The sequence below is a fragment of the Penicillium canariense genome (assembly GCF_028826845.1).
Source record: "Penicillium canariense strain IBT 26290 chromosome Unknown utg000001l_segment0_segment0, whole genome shotgun sequence".
In the NCBI taxonomy this organism is placed as follows: Eukaryota; Fungi; Ascomycota; class Eurotiomycetes; order Eurotiales; family Aspergillaceae; genus Penicillium; species Penicillium canariense.
The window spans coordinates 947,421-965,887 of record NW_026622728.1 but is presented as its reverse complement, the minus strand read 5'-3'; the positions used below and the strand labels follow the sequence as shown (position 1 = coordinate 965,887).

General features: G+C 52.3%; 2 protein-coding genes across 2 annotated transcripts; one reads left to right on the top strand and one right to left on the bottom strand.

Annotated features, from left to right (window-relative positions):
• Positions 1 to 1,983: 1,983 nt before the first annotated feature.
• Positions 1,984 to 7,829, bottom strand: pkhB (putative sensor histidine kinase/response regulator; the record flags this gene model as incomplete). Its single annotated transcript, XM_056682446.1, has 4 exons — positions 1,984 to 2,280; positions 2,340 to 2,453; positions 2,509 to 3,363; positions 3,423 to 7,829. 4 exons carry the CDS (start codon positions 7,827 to 7,829, stop codon positions 1,984 to 1,986), a joined length of 5,673 nt encoding a protein of 1,890 aa, XP_056546052.1.
• Positions 7,830 to 10,418: 2,589 nt separating this feature from the next.
• Positions 10,419 to 17,548, top strand: N7482_000320 (putative sensor histidine kinase/response regulator; the record flags this gene model as incomplete). Its single annotated transcript, XM_056682445.1, has 2 exons — positions 10,419 to 13,429; positions 13,492 to 17,548. 2 exons carry the CDS (start codon positions 10,419 to 10,421, stop codon positions 17,546 to 17,548), a joined length of 7,068 nt encoding a protein of 2,355 aa, XP_056546051.1.
• Positions 17,549 to 18,467: the final 919 nt, after the last annotated feature.

Here is an 18,467-nt window from a genome sequence, read left to right as displayed (position 1 = left end):
CCCAAAGCAATCGGGCAGCACAGCAATGACGCGCAGAACACGCCAACAACAGACCTGCCAATGGGGAAACCTCTACCCGTTCGGCCCTGCGCAGCGTCATGGGCCGCCCGGAACGGTGTTTGTCCATTTGCCGGTCACTGATCCGCCCCCTCCTCGAGCCCTTGAGACCAGATGGAGAACCAGGGTTTGGGAGCTCTGTCTTTCCGCTCGCCCCCATGCCTCCAGCACCGGGGACATTGAAACGAACCTACTGTTCGTCCCCAGTATACATGCACTGCACGCTGTCAACAACGGGCCAACGGAGGTACAGTTGCATGCGTTACACGAGCCCACCGTCTTGGTCCGAGGCGATCCAGAGCAACAGACTAACCCCTTGGGATTGGGTCGTTCCACCACCCGTCGCCCGATAGTGACCCACGATGTGGCCATATTATGGTATGATGGCCAGGCAGGCGGAACCCACGAACCACTTCTTTTTGCCTCGAGTCGATCACCTCAGCAATGCCTCGGATTACCGCTGATTTCCCTAGGAAGAATCATCTTGGAACCCCCCGGGCGAGTCACCGAATAATTCGCCAGCGTCAAGTGGGGTTGAGGCGGGGATTTTTTTCCCTCTGCTCCTTCACCGCCACATGCAGCACGATGACTGGACAGTTGGGCTCGCCAACTCATCTCCCTTTCCTCTTTGGGGGTGGTTCGCTTTTGGCGCGAGGTGGACAAATCTAAGGCCAGTCGGACGTTTGGTACGTACAGAGATCGGCTGGAGGCCGCAGATGTGCGACAGGTCCATGAGGAAACTATCGGATACTCACGGCCTCTAGGATAATACCAGTGCAAATAACTCTAGCGAAACACTAACATTCCCATTTATTAATTACATTCTGGGTATTTCGGTCTTTGGGTCTTCTACAGTTTTCTCCCTGCTCTTATCTTTCCTTCTGGCGATCGGCTCCGAAACTTTGCCGTCCCGATTGGCTTGCCTCGGGATTCAGATGGTTCACGCCTTGCATCCTGTCGTCCTCCTTGATACCCTTTTCATAATGGAAGTCTATCAGAAAGTTAATGGAAAGTTTCATTCTTTTTGAAGCTTTTGTCTCCGTCAGAGTGAGGAGTCTAATCCCTTCCACCCCCTTGATGCGGCTCTTGATGGCGGGAATTGTGACATTCATGACTGAAATCGTGCCTTTTGTTTGCTCTACAAATTCTCCCATCATGACAGCTTACTTTGCTCGCTATGAAGTCATAGAATACAGTCATGTGCGTCTTATAAAGTCCTCTTGAAGCCCATGCAGCGATGCGAGAGAGACTAAAAAGTAGAAATTGGATTATTGAAAAATACACACCCAGGAGTTACATAAGTGTCGTTAATGCGCTCGTCATTTGGTATCACAAGGGAAGAAAAAAACACGAGGCTCAGAAAAGAAAATTGGGAAGAGGAAGGGAAAGGGGGAGAAAGCACACACGCCCGCATCAGGCACTGGCGCCATGCGTTCGGGGTCGAAAAGGCTAGAAAGCAAAACCACCAGAAGGGCACGGTGGTGAAAGGCGATAATACAAGAAAGAAGAGCCCTTCGACTCGGTAGAAAGATGCTGTAAATATGGCACCGGTGGCTCAATGCCCAATGCAGATGCAAATAACGCGTGAAATGTTCAAGGTCCGTCAGATGGGGCAATGCGATGAAAAGCGAGATCGTAGGCGAGGATAGGCAGCGTTCACACGCCGGTATTGTGTATGCCCTTCGCCTTCTAAAACCCAGGTTCCACCTGTACCGTCCCGAAGCCCCCCAGAATTGCACCGTAACCTGATTGTAAAACAACAAGAACCAAAAGCCCGCTCAATCGTGTGCTAGATAGCTAAAATAAACAAGGATGCGGAGAGGAATATGGTGTGAGAGAAAAAGTGCCACCAAACCACGAAGAAGCGATGGTGAGATGGCCATATCAGGTGTGAGGAAGGTGGTGCATAGGGTGAGTTGAGAATCGCTAGCGACGAGCAGAGGAGGCATTTTCACCTCCTGTCCCATTGAGGCGTTCCCGGAGGAGTAGTAACGGTCGGCTGGGATCTAGTAGCCCCATCATCATTTTGCCCAGTTCGTTGTGCTTGATAGGTTTCGTAACATAGTCGTTGAAACCAGCACGAGCAGCATTCTCGATTTGATCGGTCATCGCGTTGGCTGACAGAGCCATGATCGGAATTTGAGGATAGTGGTTCTTCTGCTCCCATGCGCGAATATCTCGGCACGTATCGTAACCGTTCTTGATAGGCATTTGGATATCGCACTGTGGATTGGAAGAGTTAATGGGACGGGTCTGACAGGCAAACTTAGGCTGTGACTTACAATGATGAGGGAGTAGTAGCCCGGTTCTTTGGAAAGGACCATGTCAGTACACTCTTGCCCATTGGAGGCAGTCTCAGACATGAGATTGATCTTGGCCAGGTATTTCAGCATGACCTAGAGATTTATTAGCATCTAGTATTCTTAGACAAAGATGACAAGAGGAGCTTACATCGCGATTAGTTTCGTCATCCTCAACAAGCAAGATCCGGTAGCCCTTATTTCCAAGGACCTCCTTGACCATTTTGGACACAGTCTTGAAGTTGTTATTGATTTCCCGAGCCATGTCTTGGTTGCGATCCTTGCTCAGTTCACGTTTGCTATCCGGATCAAAGATAGTAGAGAAGGCCGAGGGCTTGAGAGGCTTCGGCACGATGAAAACCTGCTTCCCTGTTGCGGCCAATTCCTTGACTCGGCTGCTGATCTGACGTTTCTGGTACAGGTCCGATATAATCACGACAACAGGGGAAACATTCATTTCCGGTTCGGAAACATGCTGAATGACCTCCAAAATGTCATCTGTTGCAGGCAGATTGAGGACTAGATGGGTGCAAGGAGCGCTAGAACCAGGCTGCATCAAGTCCTTCCATTCGTCAATATCCGGCAGGGCCGTGATCGTAAATGGAATCTCTTGTGGAACGACTTGTTCAATGTGCTGTTTGGTAGCTTTGCGAGTATTGTCCAGAGGGCATAGGATGACGATGGAAAGGGGGCCTTGCGGAGGCACTGGTGAGGATCCAGCCCAAAGCTTGCCTAGAAAAGAAGAGCCTGGAGGCGGTGGCGGGGTCTGACGAACTGCTGGACTCGATGCACTTTCATTAGAAGGTACGTTCAAGTTGTTTTCAGACTGGAAGCCTGAATCCGCATTGGGCCTAGGTAGGCCCAGTCCGGGCGACAAGTGCGCTGTAGTAATCTCTGGAGTTGGCAAAGCAGACGACGCAGCAGATAATGGATACAAGCTCCTTGATCCCGGTCCAAGTTCGGGAGAATCAAGTTCAGGCCAAAGGCCCGCAGGGTCCAGGTTTGGCTCCAGGATTCTCGCTGACAATGAAGTGCTTTGTTCATAGGATGTCGTCCTGGATGTACCTGGCCTTCGCGATGTAGTGGTGGATGCTTGATGAAGCAGCCGGGAGGGTTCGGGAGGAGATGGGGGAGAGGAGCATCTACCGTCACATTGAAGGAAAATTGAGCTCCCTGGCCCTCTTTGCTGCTAGGTGTGAGTTTGCCGCCGTGCATCTCCACAAGTTGCTTCGACAAGAACAAGCCCAAGCCACTGCCAGCGTTTTGCTGTGAACCGGTTTCGCCTAATTGGCTAAATCTCTGCATGAGACGTTCTGCCTCCTGCGAGCTGAAGCCTTTGCCAGTATCGACGACATCAAAGTTCAGGAACGCTTCCGTATCCTTCAGCTTCCCTACTGGATCACGGGAAAGATTGCAGCGGATGTAGATTTCACCCTGTGCAGTGAATTTGACAGCATTTCCAGCTAAATTAATAAGAACCTGACGAATCCGGAATCGGTCACCGATCACCATTGATGGAACGTCTGCCTCCATCAAATAATTGATTTCAAGGCCCTTATCGATTGCTCGGGAGGCGATGGTATCAATTACATCCTCGATCATTGACCGAACATGGAACCAAGAGTTGACCATCGACATCTTGCCTGCTTCAACGCGGGAGACATCCAAAATATTGTCGACGAGTTCACGAAGGTTGGCGGAGCTGTTTTGAATGGTATCAAGCATTCGTCGTTGGTCTGTATCGAGCTGCGTATCCAAAATGAATGGGATAGTGCCCAGAATACCGTTGAGAGGAGTTCGAATTTCGTGAGACATGTTGCTGAAGAACTTCGTCTTGGACTCCATTTGATTGTTGAGCTGAGTCATTGCCTTGTTGAGCTCTCGCTCGAGGTTCTTTCGATCGTTGATGTCAGTACAGGTGCCGTACCAGGAGGCTTCTTCGCTACCGAAGCTGCTTGTCTCAACTAGAACTAGGCGAACCAGATGCCATCGGAAGTCACCACCTCTGGATCGAAGGCGGATCTCGGTGGAGTAGAAGACACGTCCATTTTCATCCCTTTGCAAGGAAGCGACGCCGCGTTTCACAAGTTCATCAAGGGTAGATGAGACAGCGTGGCTGTCCGAGGACGATCTGCTCCGTGCATCGTCACTGGAAGATTTGGTATCATCGTTTAAATTCCCTTGCTTCGCTCGCATTGAGAGGCCGCCGCATCTTTCGAGGTCATCAGGGTGAACATGCTTCGCAAACCCGAGGTTCAGAGCCTCCTCGAGACTTTGGCCTGTGTACAAGTTCCACTGCTCGTTGACAAAAATCAATCCCCTTATCTCGGTTGCCTCAAAAACAATCTGGGGTATCGAATTTGAGAATGCCCGATACTTTGCATCAGTAGCAAACTTTTCCCTCTCTTGGGTTGCTTTCAGCTCGGCAATATGCTGTTCATGGATGTCGAGGAAGGAGCCGATCCAATAAAGAACCTCACCCGTCGATGACAACAAAGGATTGGCTCGGAAGATAAACCATCGATATGCAGTCTCGTCATTGAACCGTCTCACTCGAACTCGCTCTGTGAACTGAGAACCAGTACGCAGGGCATTGGCCCACTCATTGGAGACATGATCCCGTTCGGTGCTGTGGATATTTTGCCAGGGGTCACGCAGCTTTTGTTCCTGCGGTTTGCTCCTTCGATAGGCGTCAAACTTTGCATTGGTCCAAATCACTTCACCGCTCTGGGGCTTGGCCAGAAAAAGATGGAGAGGAACAGAGTTGAGCATCAACTGTGCTATTGTGTCCGAGAAAGGTCGAGGCATCTCACGCTGAAGCTGGGCATACAAGGAGGTGGTTGACGCCTGCCGTGACGACTGCTGAATGGGAGACAGAACGTTTGGTGGCCTCATTTCCTGTAATGGGGATGCGGCAATTAAAGTTGGATCGTGGGAATTGCCGCCAGCCTCCTCGGTGGAAGGTTTGCCTGTCAACCTGCCCGGAGATGATGGTGTTGAGGATGCGAAGTTTGACTTGGATTTAGAAAGACGGCGTCGCTGCGGTGGGATATTGTCGCGAGGAGCCCTGGGCTGTTGGACGTTGAAATAACTATCTGTGGTATCTCCAGGGCGAGAGAGTAAGGCTGGAGACTGTGTCGCCGAACTCAGGCCCATCTGGCCAAGCTCAAACCCAGGTGTTCCAAAGCCGGATACGGCAGGACTAAGTTTGGTTGACGAACGGTCACTTGGACTGGCAACACTAGCTCTAGCAGACATAGAGTTCTCGTCGCCAACGGAGTAGCTGACATGGCCACTTAGGCCCGCCACGAGCTCCAACTCGCTACTCGCATCGGAGAAGGTTCCACCAAGTCCAAGTAGATGTCCGTATCGAGGAGCCTCCACCTTTGATGTCAATTGTCGTTCCAGCTGACTGTACTGTTGTGCTAGGCAAAAGGACGTTGTGAGGTGGGGCATGAGGTGTGCAAGGGACTGGCGAAGATGAGCGGGATATGGCACAATTGTAGACAGTAATGAGACTATGGCGACCGGAAATCTCAAGGTTGAGGGAGAGCCTTGGGTGAGATGACCACCATGTAGGAGAGGAATGTGGATCACCGTCTTGGAGTGGTCTACCCCAATGGCCTCTAACGGATGCGTGTTGGAGTAGTCATGTGGGGGTGGACTTTTTGAGAAAGCACCTTCATCAACAGTATGGCACGTGAAAAAAGGGTTTTGATCCGCGTGCGTTCGAGGAGCTGGTGAAGGTGCGGGGGATTGAGACCATGGAGACTGTGGAACCTGTTCATACTCATCATAATGCCGCATCCCAGTCGCGCCGAGGCTGGTTAAAAGCGCATTTTGGCCACCCTCGGCCGTTGTGGGTTCAGGACCATCCGCATTTGGAGTTTTCTGCAGCGTCTCGTTCGGACTCCGGGCCATATCATTTCCTTCCAGTGGATAATGACTGGGCTCTGAAGAGTACTCGCGGGTAAGAACGACAGGGGTTGTTCGTCCAAACAGCTTGACTACACCAGTCCGCTTGACCAGAGGGTCCGCCTCCACTTCTAACGGTCTCGAAAACGGGAAGACAGCTTGTCGTACTGGATACGCCGGATTCGCAGAGTCATTCGGCTCTAAACGAGGGGGCGATTGCCATTGGCTGCTGCAGGTTGTCGTTATCGCCACCACAGTAGATGACCCTGCAATACGGGCGTGCTTTCTCTCCGCCTTCGCAGAGGCTTTTGGTGTCTGCTGCTGTTGGTCCAGAGTTGATACCGGGGTTGGCCCTTTGCCGTGGCCAAATCCTGCGAACGAGTGGCGCGATGCCAGAGGCGGACGAGTGGACACGGGAGTTTTCAACTTCGGGACCAAGTCTTCATCTTGCCTCCGATTCGTCTCTTCGTTCGGTCTGCGGGTGCCTGTGGTGTCCGACAACGTGCGATCGGGAACCCTAGAAGACTGGGCATCCTCGAATCTGGAGCTCACATTCTGGTTAAAAATGGCTTTCTGGCCCCAGGGCACATTCTCAAGGTCAGTCAGGTCCCCTGGGATGGCCAGTGAGACGCGTTCTGCGCCATAGTGAGTTTGCAAGATTTCCACAAGGTTAGACCACCAAGCTTCCAGTCCCGGGTCTGCGTTCAACTTGAGTGTTAAATCGTATAAATTGGGGGTCACAATGTCCAAGTCGTCAGCCGGGTGCATGTGTTCGGGCGGAAGAAACCTAGGCTGTGCGCTGGAGATCTCCGACGGAGCCTGCTGGGCCTTCGATAGTTGCGATCCCGGTGTAAATGTTCTGGGCTTTTCTGAAGGTAGCTTCAACCGAAATTGTGACTGGCGCCCTGTTTGGTGGACTTCTGGTTTAGGGCTGTACGTCTGTACGCTTGGGAACGGATATGCGGGTGTTCGGGGGACCATCTGATCCGGAGATGTTGCCGTTGCGCCATGGCTATCCACTCCTTTGATTGTTCGGCCGGATCCTATTGAGCCGGATGAGGGCTGCACAATGGTCGGAGGGATGTTGGTGGAGGCGTTCGAGAGCCGTCGTTTCTTCGGGGTTTCATGTAGAGGCCCAGGAACGGGTTGAGTTAGGGACGAGAATTGATTTTGGTGTTGCTGCATTTGTTGATAAACCAGCAGCTCCTCCATCTGTCTCCGCAAATCCTTGAGGGTTTGCGAGCTACGTCCCTCGTCCTCCTGTCGCTCGGTTGCTGATCGGGTGTCCTCCGTGATCGGTGTCAGGCCGATGTGTTCAGCAGAGTCTCTCCGCGAGAAACGGGGCGTTTGCAGTGTCGGTGCCGATTTTAATGAACCGTCCACGCTGTGCGCGATCCTACCCATGGATAAACTGCCCGCATGATCATGATCGGGGATTCGGCAGCTTGCCGTCAGCCGGGCAGGCTGTAGGTGGGGAGGTTGAGGCACGGCGACAGGCGACACAGTCTCGGTTGGCGATGGAAATGGAGGACTCCTCTTGCTATGCGTATCCTCCATTCTCTCTCGCTCCTCCGCTGACCACGATATTTTCAGTACACCTGGGCGATAAGAACAGCGCAGGAGCACGGTCGGGCGATCATGTCTCGGCCACAGCGGTCCGTCGAGAGGGTCTGGTGGGTGTGGGGGAAGGCTGGTGAGGGAGGCCGTAGGAGGTAACACTGCGGTCTCGAAGAACAGAAAGGGACGATCACGCAAGAAGGAGCCGGGTCGGGAGGATCAGAGCAAAGTAAATTAAGTTTCAGGCGGTGTATGGCCAGGAGGAGGATGGGATGCGAGGAGGTGGGAGGTGGAGGTGGTGCGAGAGTCAACAGAGTGGGCGTGTGTGGTTCGGGGGAAGTGGGTGGGTTTTCGAGATGGAAGGAACAAGCAGTACTGCTGGTGACTCTGGAACTGGCGTCAGTACCCGCCAACCCATTGTTTGGATCGTCCAGGGAGTGGATGAAGGAGGGAGGAAAAGTGGACTCTCGCTGATGCTCCGTCTCCGGGGGCCTATGACGTAGCCGGCCCTGGAAAATAAAAAACCTTGACGCCCTGGCACGGCATGTCTCTGGTCTGGCCGCCCTGCTCTGACAAGGCGTCGAATGGGTGGCAGTTCCATCCAGGTCACACTGGAGCACCGACTAGCGGCATCCCCCCTCTTCGAGCGGCTGTTATCCACAAGCTGGCTACGGATATACTCCGTACTGATATTCTACGCTCCACCACAACCTGGGTATGTGGCGAGGGTTCCGGTCAGATGACTAGTGATGATGGAGCCCGCCCGATCAACAATGCACTACTGCACGCTCACGCGCGGAGATGACATACTCCGTAGGTCCACACCAAAGGCTTGTAGGTCTATAGATAGGCTCGTTTGGTTCTATGGTATTATCGTATGTCTAGACAGTGTAGAGAGAGAACCATTCGCGTGCTCTTCATCTCGCTGACCGCTGTTTGTGTCAAAAGCCAGGTGCCCGAGTCCCTTTCTCTCCAGCCGTGATGTCAATTCCGCCTTCGCCCCACTGACTCTGCATGCGAACATGGACCTATTGTTACCTCTAGCCTCAGATCCAATGGTTTGCCATCACTCGGTGATAGTTTATGCGGATCAGCTCCCACCAGCGACCATCATAAATTTACCCATAAATCAATAAGGGGTGTTGGTGGCCGATCCAACCAGAGGGGGGAGATGCCTATGGAGTATTCCGTCCAGGCATATAGTGCAGACGGGGTGGAAGGCTTTTTGCCCATGGTATTGTAGATGCACGACACTATATAGCTCCTGCTCACGGGAGTTGGAACGGCCGTCGTAATTGACGTCGCAGGGCTCCGTACTATGAGCAGGCCGGCAGCAGGGCAAGGGATTTTTTGGCGATATGGTCTAGACCTGGGGGTAGGTATCCCTTGGCGATCAGGGCCAAATGCGTGTCGTCATGATGCACGCGACAATGGCCGCATTAGCGGTTGTTCTAGAAACGGGTTGTCCTCTGGGGATACTGCGCCGAGATACCCGTTGAGCCCCTGGAAACGAAGCGATCGACTCGCAGTGGTGCGCCACCAGCCGCCCGCTAGTCCGTGATTCCTCAACTTGCGGCAATCGCACAGGGCACGGTCAAGGTGCTTTGCCTCATACTGCTGGCATGTGGGGTAACCCGCGTTTTGATACGAGTCACTCTTTCACGGGCTTCGCGTCATCCAATCGCCATGGGCGACAGGGGTTCCCACAGTCCGTCGTCATCCGGCGTGGGCCATTCCAGGAGAGTCAACTGGTGTACTAGGCGAGTAGGCAGATTGCGTGAAGCAAATGCGGAAAAACTGACGGGAGGTCTCAGTATCGTGAACCTGCCGCTGGTAGGGTGAGACGCAGCGCATCTCCGCAACCCATTCTCCGGGTCCCGATCTCGTCAAGGCTTGGGCGAAATGGCCGGTTGAGTCGTACGTATGTTAATCGAAATCAAATATAAGCTACTTGGGGGTCTAAGGTCAACTCTTCCGATAGGGCTGGCTGGCTTGAGAGTCCCATATACGGTGCATTGGGCCTCTGGAGAATTCCCCTCAAAACGCCACCCAGATTGCGGTAGGGCCTTGGCTCCTAGATAGACAACGCATTCCTACAATCAGTTTATTTGCCAGAAAGTGGCCATATTGACCTAACCTTGCCTATGAAAAGATAAAACCCAAGTCTTACCAGATAACTCGCGGTCGACTGCGACCCAAGGCGATATTCCACATGCAACCACCAGACCCCTCGTAAAAATAGATTTTCCGATCTGGCTGTCCCACCCGCAACGTTCTCGTGCACTGCGCGACAGCAACCAGGACACCCACTGACGTCGCGGCCGCCCTTTCCCTTCCTTGTGATCTGCTCTGCAGGGGCCACGGCGTGCTGTCGTTTTTTACTTCAGACTCCAACTCTTCCACGCCGTCTATCATTAGAAATTTGGGGCTGATCCTCTCCCGCTATCGCCGCCGCTTTTGTCCTTCCTCTATGTCCGTCCCGGCGCTATCGCACCTTCCCTGACACCTTCGCGCCGTCCACTCGCAAGAAATTCTGGGATAACTGGCCGATGGCCATAGGGGCCACCTACACCGGCAGGAAACTCGGACATGGAGGAAAGCGAACTTATCGGCGACGATTTGCCGCTTCCGCCCGCTCGACTTTTTGAACGCCTCAGCCACCTGCCCGGATATACCTGGGATCAGTCTATTGAGCCGTTTCACTCGACCTACAATCATTGGCACATTTGTGGTTCGCGTCATGCGGTCGAATACGATATCTCGACCCCTATCGCAACCTCCTCCGGCCCTGCTTCCTCGGGGCCATCCAGCCTCACCCGCTTTTCACCACGCACTGAATTTCGCCCGTCCGCGCGCATCATCCGAAGAGCGAGCGTGAGCGAAACAAGCAGTGAGCTTTCGTTTTCCCGGGGCGATCAGGAACAGGTATGGATCCCCGTTGTCGCGCGTGTTTCCACCAATGTTATCAGACTTGAGCGGGAGTTTCATATGCTCAGGTCCATTGTGCAATCCTCGGATCCGGACTGTAACTACACGATCAGACCCCTCGACTTGATACGACTCCCCCCAGATCCTGGAGACGTGGGCACACTGTTGGTAGCAATATTTGAGTCGCCGGGCCACGATAGGTTGCGAGATTTGGTCACATTTGGCCCTGCTTCTTTTGTAGCCGGGGCCAAGGGTGATAACAACAGCACGCCAGACGAGCAGATTCCGTTACCGGCCTTCTTGGACTTCGCGATCGGGGCTTGTGATTGCTTGGAAATTCTGCATTACGGGGTGAAAACTGTGCACGGAGAGATTCGTGGGGACGCTTTTCACTTCGGCGCTGAGACCGGAGCAGTTAAACTCGCCAATATCGGCAATGGTGCACGGTCATTCGACAATGTTCTCAGCGAAGGCTGGTCCTCTGTTTCTCGCGAGCTTGGCGCAAAGTACAAGCTACAGTTTATCGCCCCCGAACAGACTGGCAGAATGCCCACAGAACCGGATAGTCGTACAGATATCTATGCCCTGGGTATCTTCTTTTGGTCGATGCTGGTAGGCAAGCTGCCTTTTGCCGGAACCGACCCCGTCGAAGTTGTTCAAAATGTCCTGGGCAAGAAGTTGACCCCCGTCTCTGCGAAGCGAATGGACGTTCCAGATGCACTTTCTGCCGTGGTTCAGAAGATGACACAGAAGGTTGTCCATGATCGATACCATACGATTTCCTCAGTGAAAAGGGACTTGACGCAGATAGCGCAGCTGTTGGGTGACGGTGACAGTGAAGCCTTGAACAAATTTCAAGTTGCGCAACGAGATGTGTCGTCCTTTTTCACTCTTCCCTCCCGAATGTTCGGGCGCCAGAAAGAGTACGACACGATCATGAACGTCATCGAAAAAGTCAATAAGCGACAAGCGTCTACCTCTGCCAAAGCATTTACGCAGAGCCTAGGAACTGCGCATCCTCTCGCCTCCACCTCTTCACTCTCAGAAGGGCGTGTGGATAGTTTTGAGCTTGCATCCGTCTCTAGCGATTCTGGCTCCTTCCACTTCCCCCCTCGGTCGAGCTCCAATGCTACCAACTATCATTCTTCTCACATCAGCACCCTTGATTCTTCCGCGAGCAGCGATGTGACGTTCCAAACCTCGAGGCAGGGACAGACGCCCACCAGCCAGGATATGTCTTCTCATACAACGGCGGCCATGCCGTTCTCTAGCAAAATGAAGAGTCCGTCACATTCTCGGTCTTCCCATACCACAGACCGAGAGAGCCATCCATCCATCGGCACAAATACGAACAGTCAACAGTCAACCCATGCTTATAGCCAGTCGGATTCCATGGGCTCCCTTTCCAAACAGAGAGCTGGTGGGAAGTTTCGTCGGAGTGGGCGATGTGAAGTCATTGCGATTAGCGGCGCCGCCGGGATTGGTAAAACCGACCTTCTCAATCGAGTACAGCCAATCATTCGCAAGTCGGGCTATATTGCTATCACTCGTCTGGATCGAGCGAAGAGAGTGCCGTTCGAACCGTTTGCCAAGATTTTAGCCAGCCTCTTGCGCCAAATTTTCTCCGAGCGCGATGTCACGACAGATTATCACAACAGCATCCGAGTGGCGCTGCGGCCGTTGTGGCCTACTCTCCACAAGGTGTTAGACCTTCCGGAACAGCTGATGTCCCCTGGCTCGAAGTACAAACCAAATTCACCCAAGACCTCGGTTGCCTCGCACATCGTAACGGGCGATCCTGCCAAGGGTGAGCCAGCTAAGCGCATCAACATTCCCTGGTTGCAGCAAGGTCAAACATCAGTCGAATTCTTCTTGTCTAATGCTGCCTCGAACAATATGCGACTAATGGAAATATTCCTCGAGATTTTGAGAACACTGTGCCAGTTCAAATTGATGGTTGTATGCTTAGACGACCTCGAATATGCGGATGACGAGACCTTGGAACTAGTGTTGAATATCATCAGAGCGAAATTGCCCTGCGTGCTTATTCTCACGAGCCGCAAGGATGAGATTGCACCGGACAACGTCAGGTCGCTGTTTGAGGCCGACAACTCCAATATTACACGGATTGAGATCCAGCCACTCAACGAAGCAGAGATTATGGAGTTTGTGGCAGCGACAATGCATCAGGAGCCCAACCCAACAATGACTCCCCTTGCGGCCGTGATTCAAGAGAAGAGCCACGGCAATCCTTTCTACGTGCGAGTGATGCTTGAGACATGTTATAGGAAGAATTGTCTTTGGTATTCGTGGAAGGACTCCAAATGGCTCTTTGATCTTGATCGCATTTTCACTGAATTTGTAGCTCCTGTCTATGGGGAAGGTCTCGGGCTTGGCTTCCTCACCAAACAGCTCCAAGAGATTCCATCTGCTGCTCGATCTATTATGGTCTGGGGTGCTCTCCTGGGAAGCCCGTTCTCTTTCTCGTTGGTTCAAAAGCTTCTGACAAGCGAATTTCTTTTCTCGTCAGATGATGATGACGAGGAATTTGATCTCACGTGTCCTCAAAATGTCACACTGATTAGGCGATCTGAAGGTGATATGGTCGTTGGACTGCAGTACTTGGTCCAGTCAAACCTTCTGAACCCAGGTAAAACCGACGATGAGTTTAAGTATGTGCTGCAAACGAGAGCCATCCGCTTTTGAAGTGAACTTCGGCTAACTTAATTTGCAGACTTGGGAATGACCGGCTTGCGCAAGCTGCACTTTCTCTGAGCGAGAGCCGCAATGTGGAAAAAATGCATTTCATCGTTTCACAAGTCTTGATGAAATATTATCACGACCATCGCAGTCGCTATTCGATGGCTCACCACGTGGCGCTCTCGTCGCGTACTCTAAAGTCTCACGTACCTCAGCGCGTTGACTATCGACGGATTTTGTGGGAGGCTGGACAAACTGCTGCCCAGTCCGGTGCTCGGCCAACCGCTCTTTGGTACTTCCGCCACTGCATCGCGCTTCTTCAAGATGACCCATGGGATGACCGCCAGGTCGACGTTTACTATGATGAGACCATGCGTCTTTTCATTGCAACTGCCGAAATGTCGTGGTCCCAGGGCCATAATGATGATGCCCTCAGCCTGATCAATGCGGTCTTCGTCCATGGCAAGGATGCGATGGACAAGTCGAGAGCTTGGATCATCAAAGCCAAGATCTATGCTCAGCTTGGAGACCATCATCGATCGATGGAATCTTTACTGACATGCCTTGATGAGCTGGGTGTCCACCTCCGTTCGCCCACGTCGTTTGAGGATTGTGACATTGCTTACTTGAAACTTAAGGATTACGTCGAGTCAGCCGATCTGGAAGCCATTGCCCAGAAGCCCGTCAGCAAGGATCCCAGTTTAGTGACTATTGGAGCTGTCATGGCCGAAGCGATGGCCGTCACCTATTGGGACGATGCTCTGACATTCTATCGCATGGCAATCGAGATGATGAACATTCACATCTTCCGAGGAGGTTTCACCCAAGTCTCGATTGGGTGTTCCCATCTGGCTATGATCTCGTTCAGTCGCTTCAAAGACTCTGCTTTCGGGTCTAGGCTCAGCGATCTCTCTCTGTCCCTTCTTGAGCACTGCCCAGAACTGTGGACTCAAAGCCGAGGGTCCATAGTTCACAATCTATACGTCAGTCACCTACGCGTTCCTATGGCATCGACGTTGCCTGCGCTGGAAGCTTCCTTAGAGGCATCATTCACAATAGGCGATCCATATATTACTTTGATCAGCATCTCTTCAATGGCAATGAGCAGGCTTTATCTGGGCCAAGATATGGCCCAACTTGAAGCATTCTGCCTCGAAGCTCCTGAAGAAATCCCAAGATGGTCCGAAGATACTCGCGGCGGTGCAAGCATCCTTGCGATCCGACAAGTTGCACGGGCTCTCCAAGGCAAGACTGACTATCGAACCTCTGATAATGTTTTGTCAGATGATGAGCACAAGACCAGCGCTTACATGGCCTTCCTGGATGCCAATGCCAGTAATGTTGACAGACCTCGTGACATCTACTATGGCCTTGCTATGATCCCCTTGTTCTTGTTTGGCCATCACGCCAAAGCGATCGAGGTGGGCACTCAATTACTTGAGACAACACACAGGCTCTGGTCCGTGCGTGTGTCCTACCTGATCTATTTTTACCTCTCTGTCTCACTTCTGTCTCTTCACAATGACTATCCTGCCCAAGGATACCTTGACGGCAAGATGGACACCGTTCTCCGGTACAAGGCCGAGATCGATTTCGCCCGAAGCTGCTCTGATGCAAACTATGGCATGTGGGCGTTGCTGTTGGAGGCCCTTATCTGTGAGGTTCGGAACGACCACAGCGCTGCCATCCGGGCTTATGAAGCTGCGATCGACCACTGTCAGATCTATGGATGGCCTTTGGAGGAAGCACTTGCTCTCGAGCTGCAAGGAGAATTTCTTGTTCGGCGCGGTGCCAAGAGAGCTGCCCGTGCTGTGATGCAAGATGCCATTGCCGCATGGAGCTCCATCAGTGCCGGTGGCAAAGCCGCAATGGTTGCAGAGAAACATGAGTGGTTGTTGAAGACAGCAACCTCAGCCAGAACCGTTGATGTTGGTTGTCAGACTGTTGACTCGCTCCTTGAAATCACTCGTGACTCTGTTCAGGAAGAAATTGCCATCCCTTCGCAAATCGAGGAAGATGAACGGAGACATCTCTGGATCGAACAGAATGGCGTGGCCACCGGCGAGAGATCCATGGATATCTCGAGTGTCGGTCTCGACATTATTGATCTTTCCAGCATCCTTGAGTCCAGCCAAGTCATGTCATCTGAACTTCAAATTGAAAAGCTCTTCACGAAAATGCTCGAGATCATCATCGAATCATGCAACGGCTCTGACTTCGCCGTCATTGCCACGGACTTTGACGAGCAGGGCTTTGCAATTGCTGCGGCTGCGGATGCTGACAAGGGCCAAAGGTCCTACCCAGATGGTCTTCCACTCTCGGAACTGGAGGGACGAATGGCTCAAGAGATCACCTATTATGTCATGCGTACAAAGGAAGAGGTCCTTGTCCACAACGTTCTTGAAGACGAGCGCTTTTCCAATGTCAGTGAAGGATACCAGGCAAATTTCCCGCTGGGTCGATCTGTTATTGCTTTGCCCATTGTTCAGGCGGACCAGCTTCTTGGAGTTATTCACCTCGAAGGGAAGCCCAACTGGTTCACTCAACGAAATGTAGTTGTGCTCCATCTACTCTGCAACCAGATTGGCATTTCACTGTCGAACGCGTTGCTGTTCCGTGAGATTCGCAAGGTCAGTGCCAAGAATGCCACGATGATCGAGTCTCAGAAGCGGGCTCTCGCACAAGCACGCGAGGCGGAGCAGAAAGCGAAGGTGGCCGAAGCCGAGGCCAAACACAATGTCAAGCTGAAAGAGGACGCTGCTCGAGCGAAGTCTATCTTCCTTGCGAACATCTCCCATGATCTGCGCACTCCAATGAACGGTGTGATTGGTCTCTCGGAGCTGCTCAAAGGCACCTCTTTGAACAAAGAACAGGATGAATATGTTGAATCCATTCGTGTATGCGCCGACACGCTGCTGACGCTCATCAACGACATACTTGATTTCTCCAAGTTAGAAGCCGGAAAAATGAAAATCTCCACTGTTCCGCTCAATCTGAAGGAGACAATTTCCGAGGTGATCCGTGCTCTCCGTTACACTCATCGTGATTGTGGACTGGATACAATTGAGGATCTGGAACGTGTGCCACCTGAGCTAGTCGTTCTTGGTGATCCTGTCCGTCTCCATCAGATTTTCATGAACTTGCTTAGCAACAGCTACAAGTTCACCCCTAAAGGCTCCATAACTGTCACAGCAAAGGTTGCCCGGGAAGGCAAAGGCCGTGTACGTTTGGAATGCTCTGTATCTGATACTGGGATTGGTATTCCAGACGAGCAAAAGGCCCGACTATTCCGGCCCTTCTCTCAGGCCGATGCATCCACAGAGCGATCTTACGGTGGCAGCGGACTCGGCCTCAGCATTTGCAAGGCCATTATTGAGGACGTCCTCGGCGGTGCTATCTGGCTGGATTCAACCACGGGAGTCGGAACCACTGTGACATTTCATCTGGTATTCAACAAAGCACCCAAGAAAACGGCAGTGAAGGCTCCCTGGTCTCAGGAGCTCAGTCAAGCAGAAACCAAGGAACCTCGAGCGAAAGCACGCGACCTCTCACACATCCCACGTGACCAGATCCGAGTTTGTATCGCCGAAGACAATCCCATCAACCAGAAGATCGCGGTCAAATTTGTGACTGGTCTCGGCCTCCAATGCGAGGCCTACAGCGATGGAAAGCAAGCCGTGGAGGCCCTGCGAGCGCGATCCAAAGAAGGCAACCCGTTCCATGTGGTCTTGATGGATGTCATGATGCCCACTCTTGATGGCTATAACGCCACCCGCGAACTGCGGCGAGACCCAGACCCCAATGTCAACGAGGTTCTCGTCATCGCTATGACCGCCAGTGCGATTGAAGGCGACCGAGAAAAATGTCTCGACGCAGGCATGAACAACTACCTCCCCAAACCGGTACGGTCGCCTATTTTGAGTGAGCTCCTGGATCGATACCTTGCGCCGGTTCCCTCCCACCCACGCACTCGCCTGACAATTCGCGAAAAGGGCTCCCGGGGCAGTATTAGCTTCGATGCGGGCACGCCAACTAGTGTCTCCTCCTCGGGGTCGGATAGATCTCTGAAGCATCCGCCACCGTCGAGATAAAGACAAATTGATTTTACACACTCTCAAATGATAGATACCCTGCACAGTTGCACTCGGATAGAAGGCATGAGGCGTCAATTTTTTGGGGATTTTTTGGGATTCTTTTGGTGTTATTGATCTTTTTGCAATGCGGTTTGACCATTGTCCAATTTCCTGATTTTTGCGCTATCTGGTGCTTTCCGGTTTTGTAGTTGCACAAGGCTTATTTCCGTTTACAATGATCGTTTTCGGTATGATTCTATGATCTAATGTATGATCTTTGTGAACTTGCGCTCGTAAGCATGCCTCTTTCTATTGGTTCTTATCGTGATTGACGATCGTCGTGGTGAGGAACAAGATTTCCTTCTCGAGCTAGGTCTGTGCAGCCGAATTCTGATACCTTTCCTGTCATTTGACTTGTCCTTATATACCGAAGGAGGTCTCTACTTCCTTTGACAGCCCTCCCTAAGTCTCTGCCAACTGCGTGAAGGTTGCTCATACAAAGCGCCCGGGAAGTAGAGCGTGTGGGGTTAGTATAGGTCTCAAACCATGCTGGTTGGTCCTGGTCGAACAAGTTCCTGGAAAACATCTATGGGTATACATAGTCGAGCCGTCCGATGGGGCTGCGATACAGACGGACAAGATAAAAGACGGAAAGGAAGAAGAACAGGCAGCTGTTATGTCGTACCGTGGTACCGTCCGAGCTGGGCCCGGCGGGACAGCCGACCGGGTTGGGAAGGGACCGATCCGTGATTCAAAGGGGGCAATCAGCCAGCGATAACAAAGCTGATGTCAACACCTGCTTATCTTCACGCGAGGCCGTTCCACTCTGTTAATCCTTTCGGCTTACGTTCGGCGTGTTGTGTTGATGCAGGGACGTGTTGTGTTTACGACCGAAACATGGCTTATTGAGCGTTGGTTTCTACTTGTTCCCTCATAT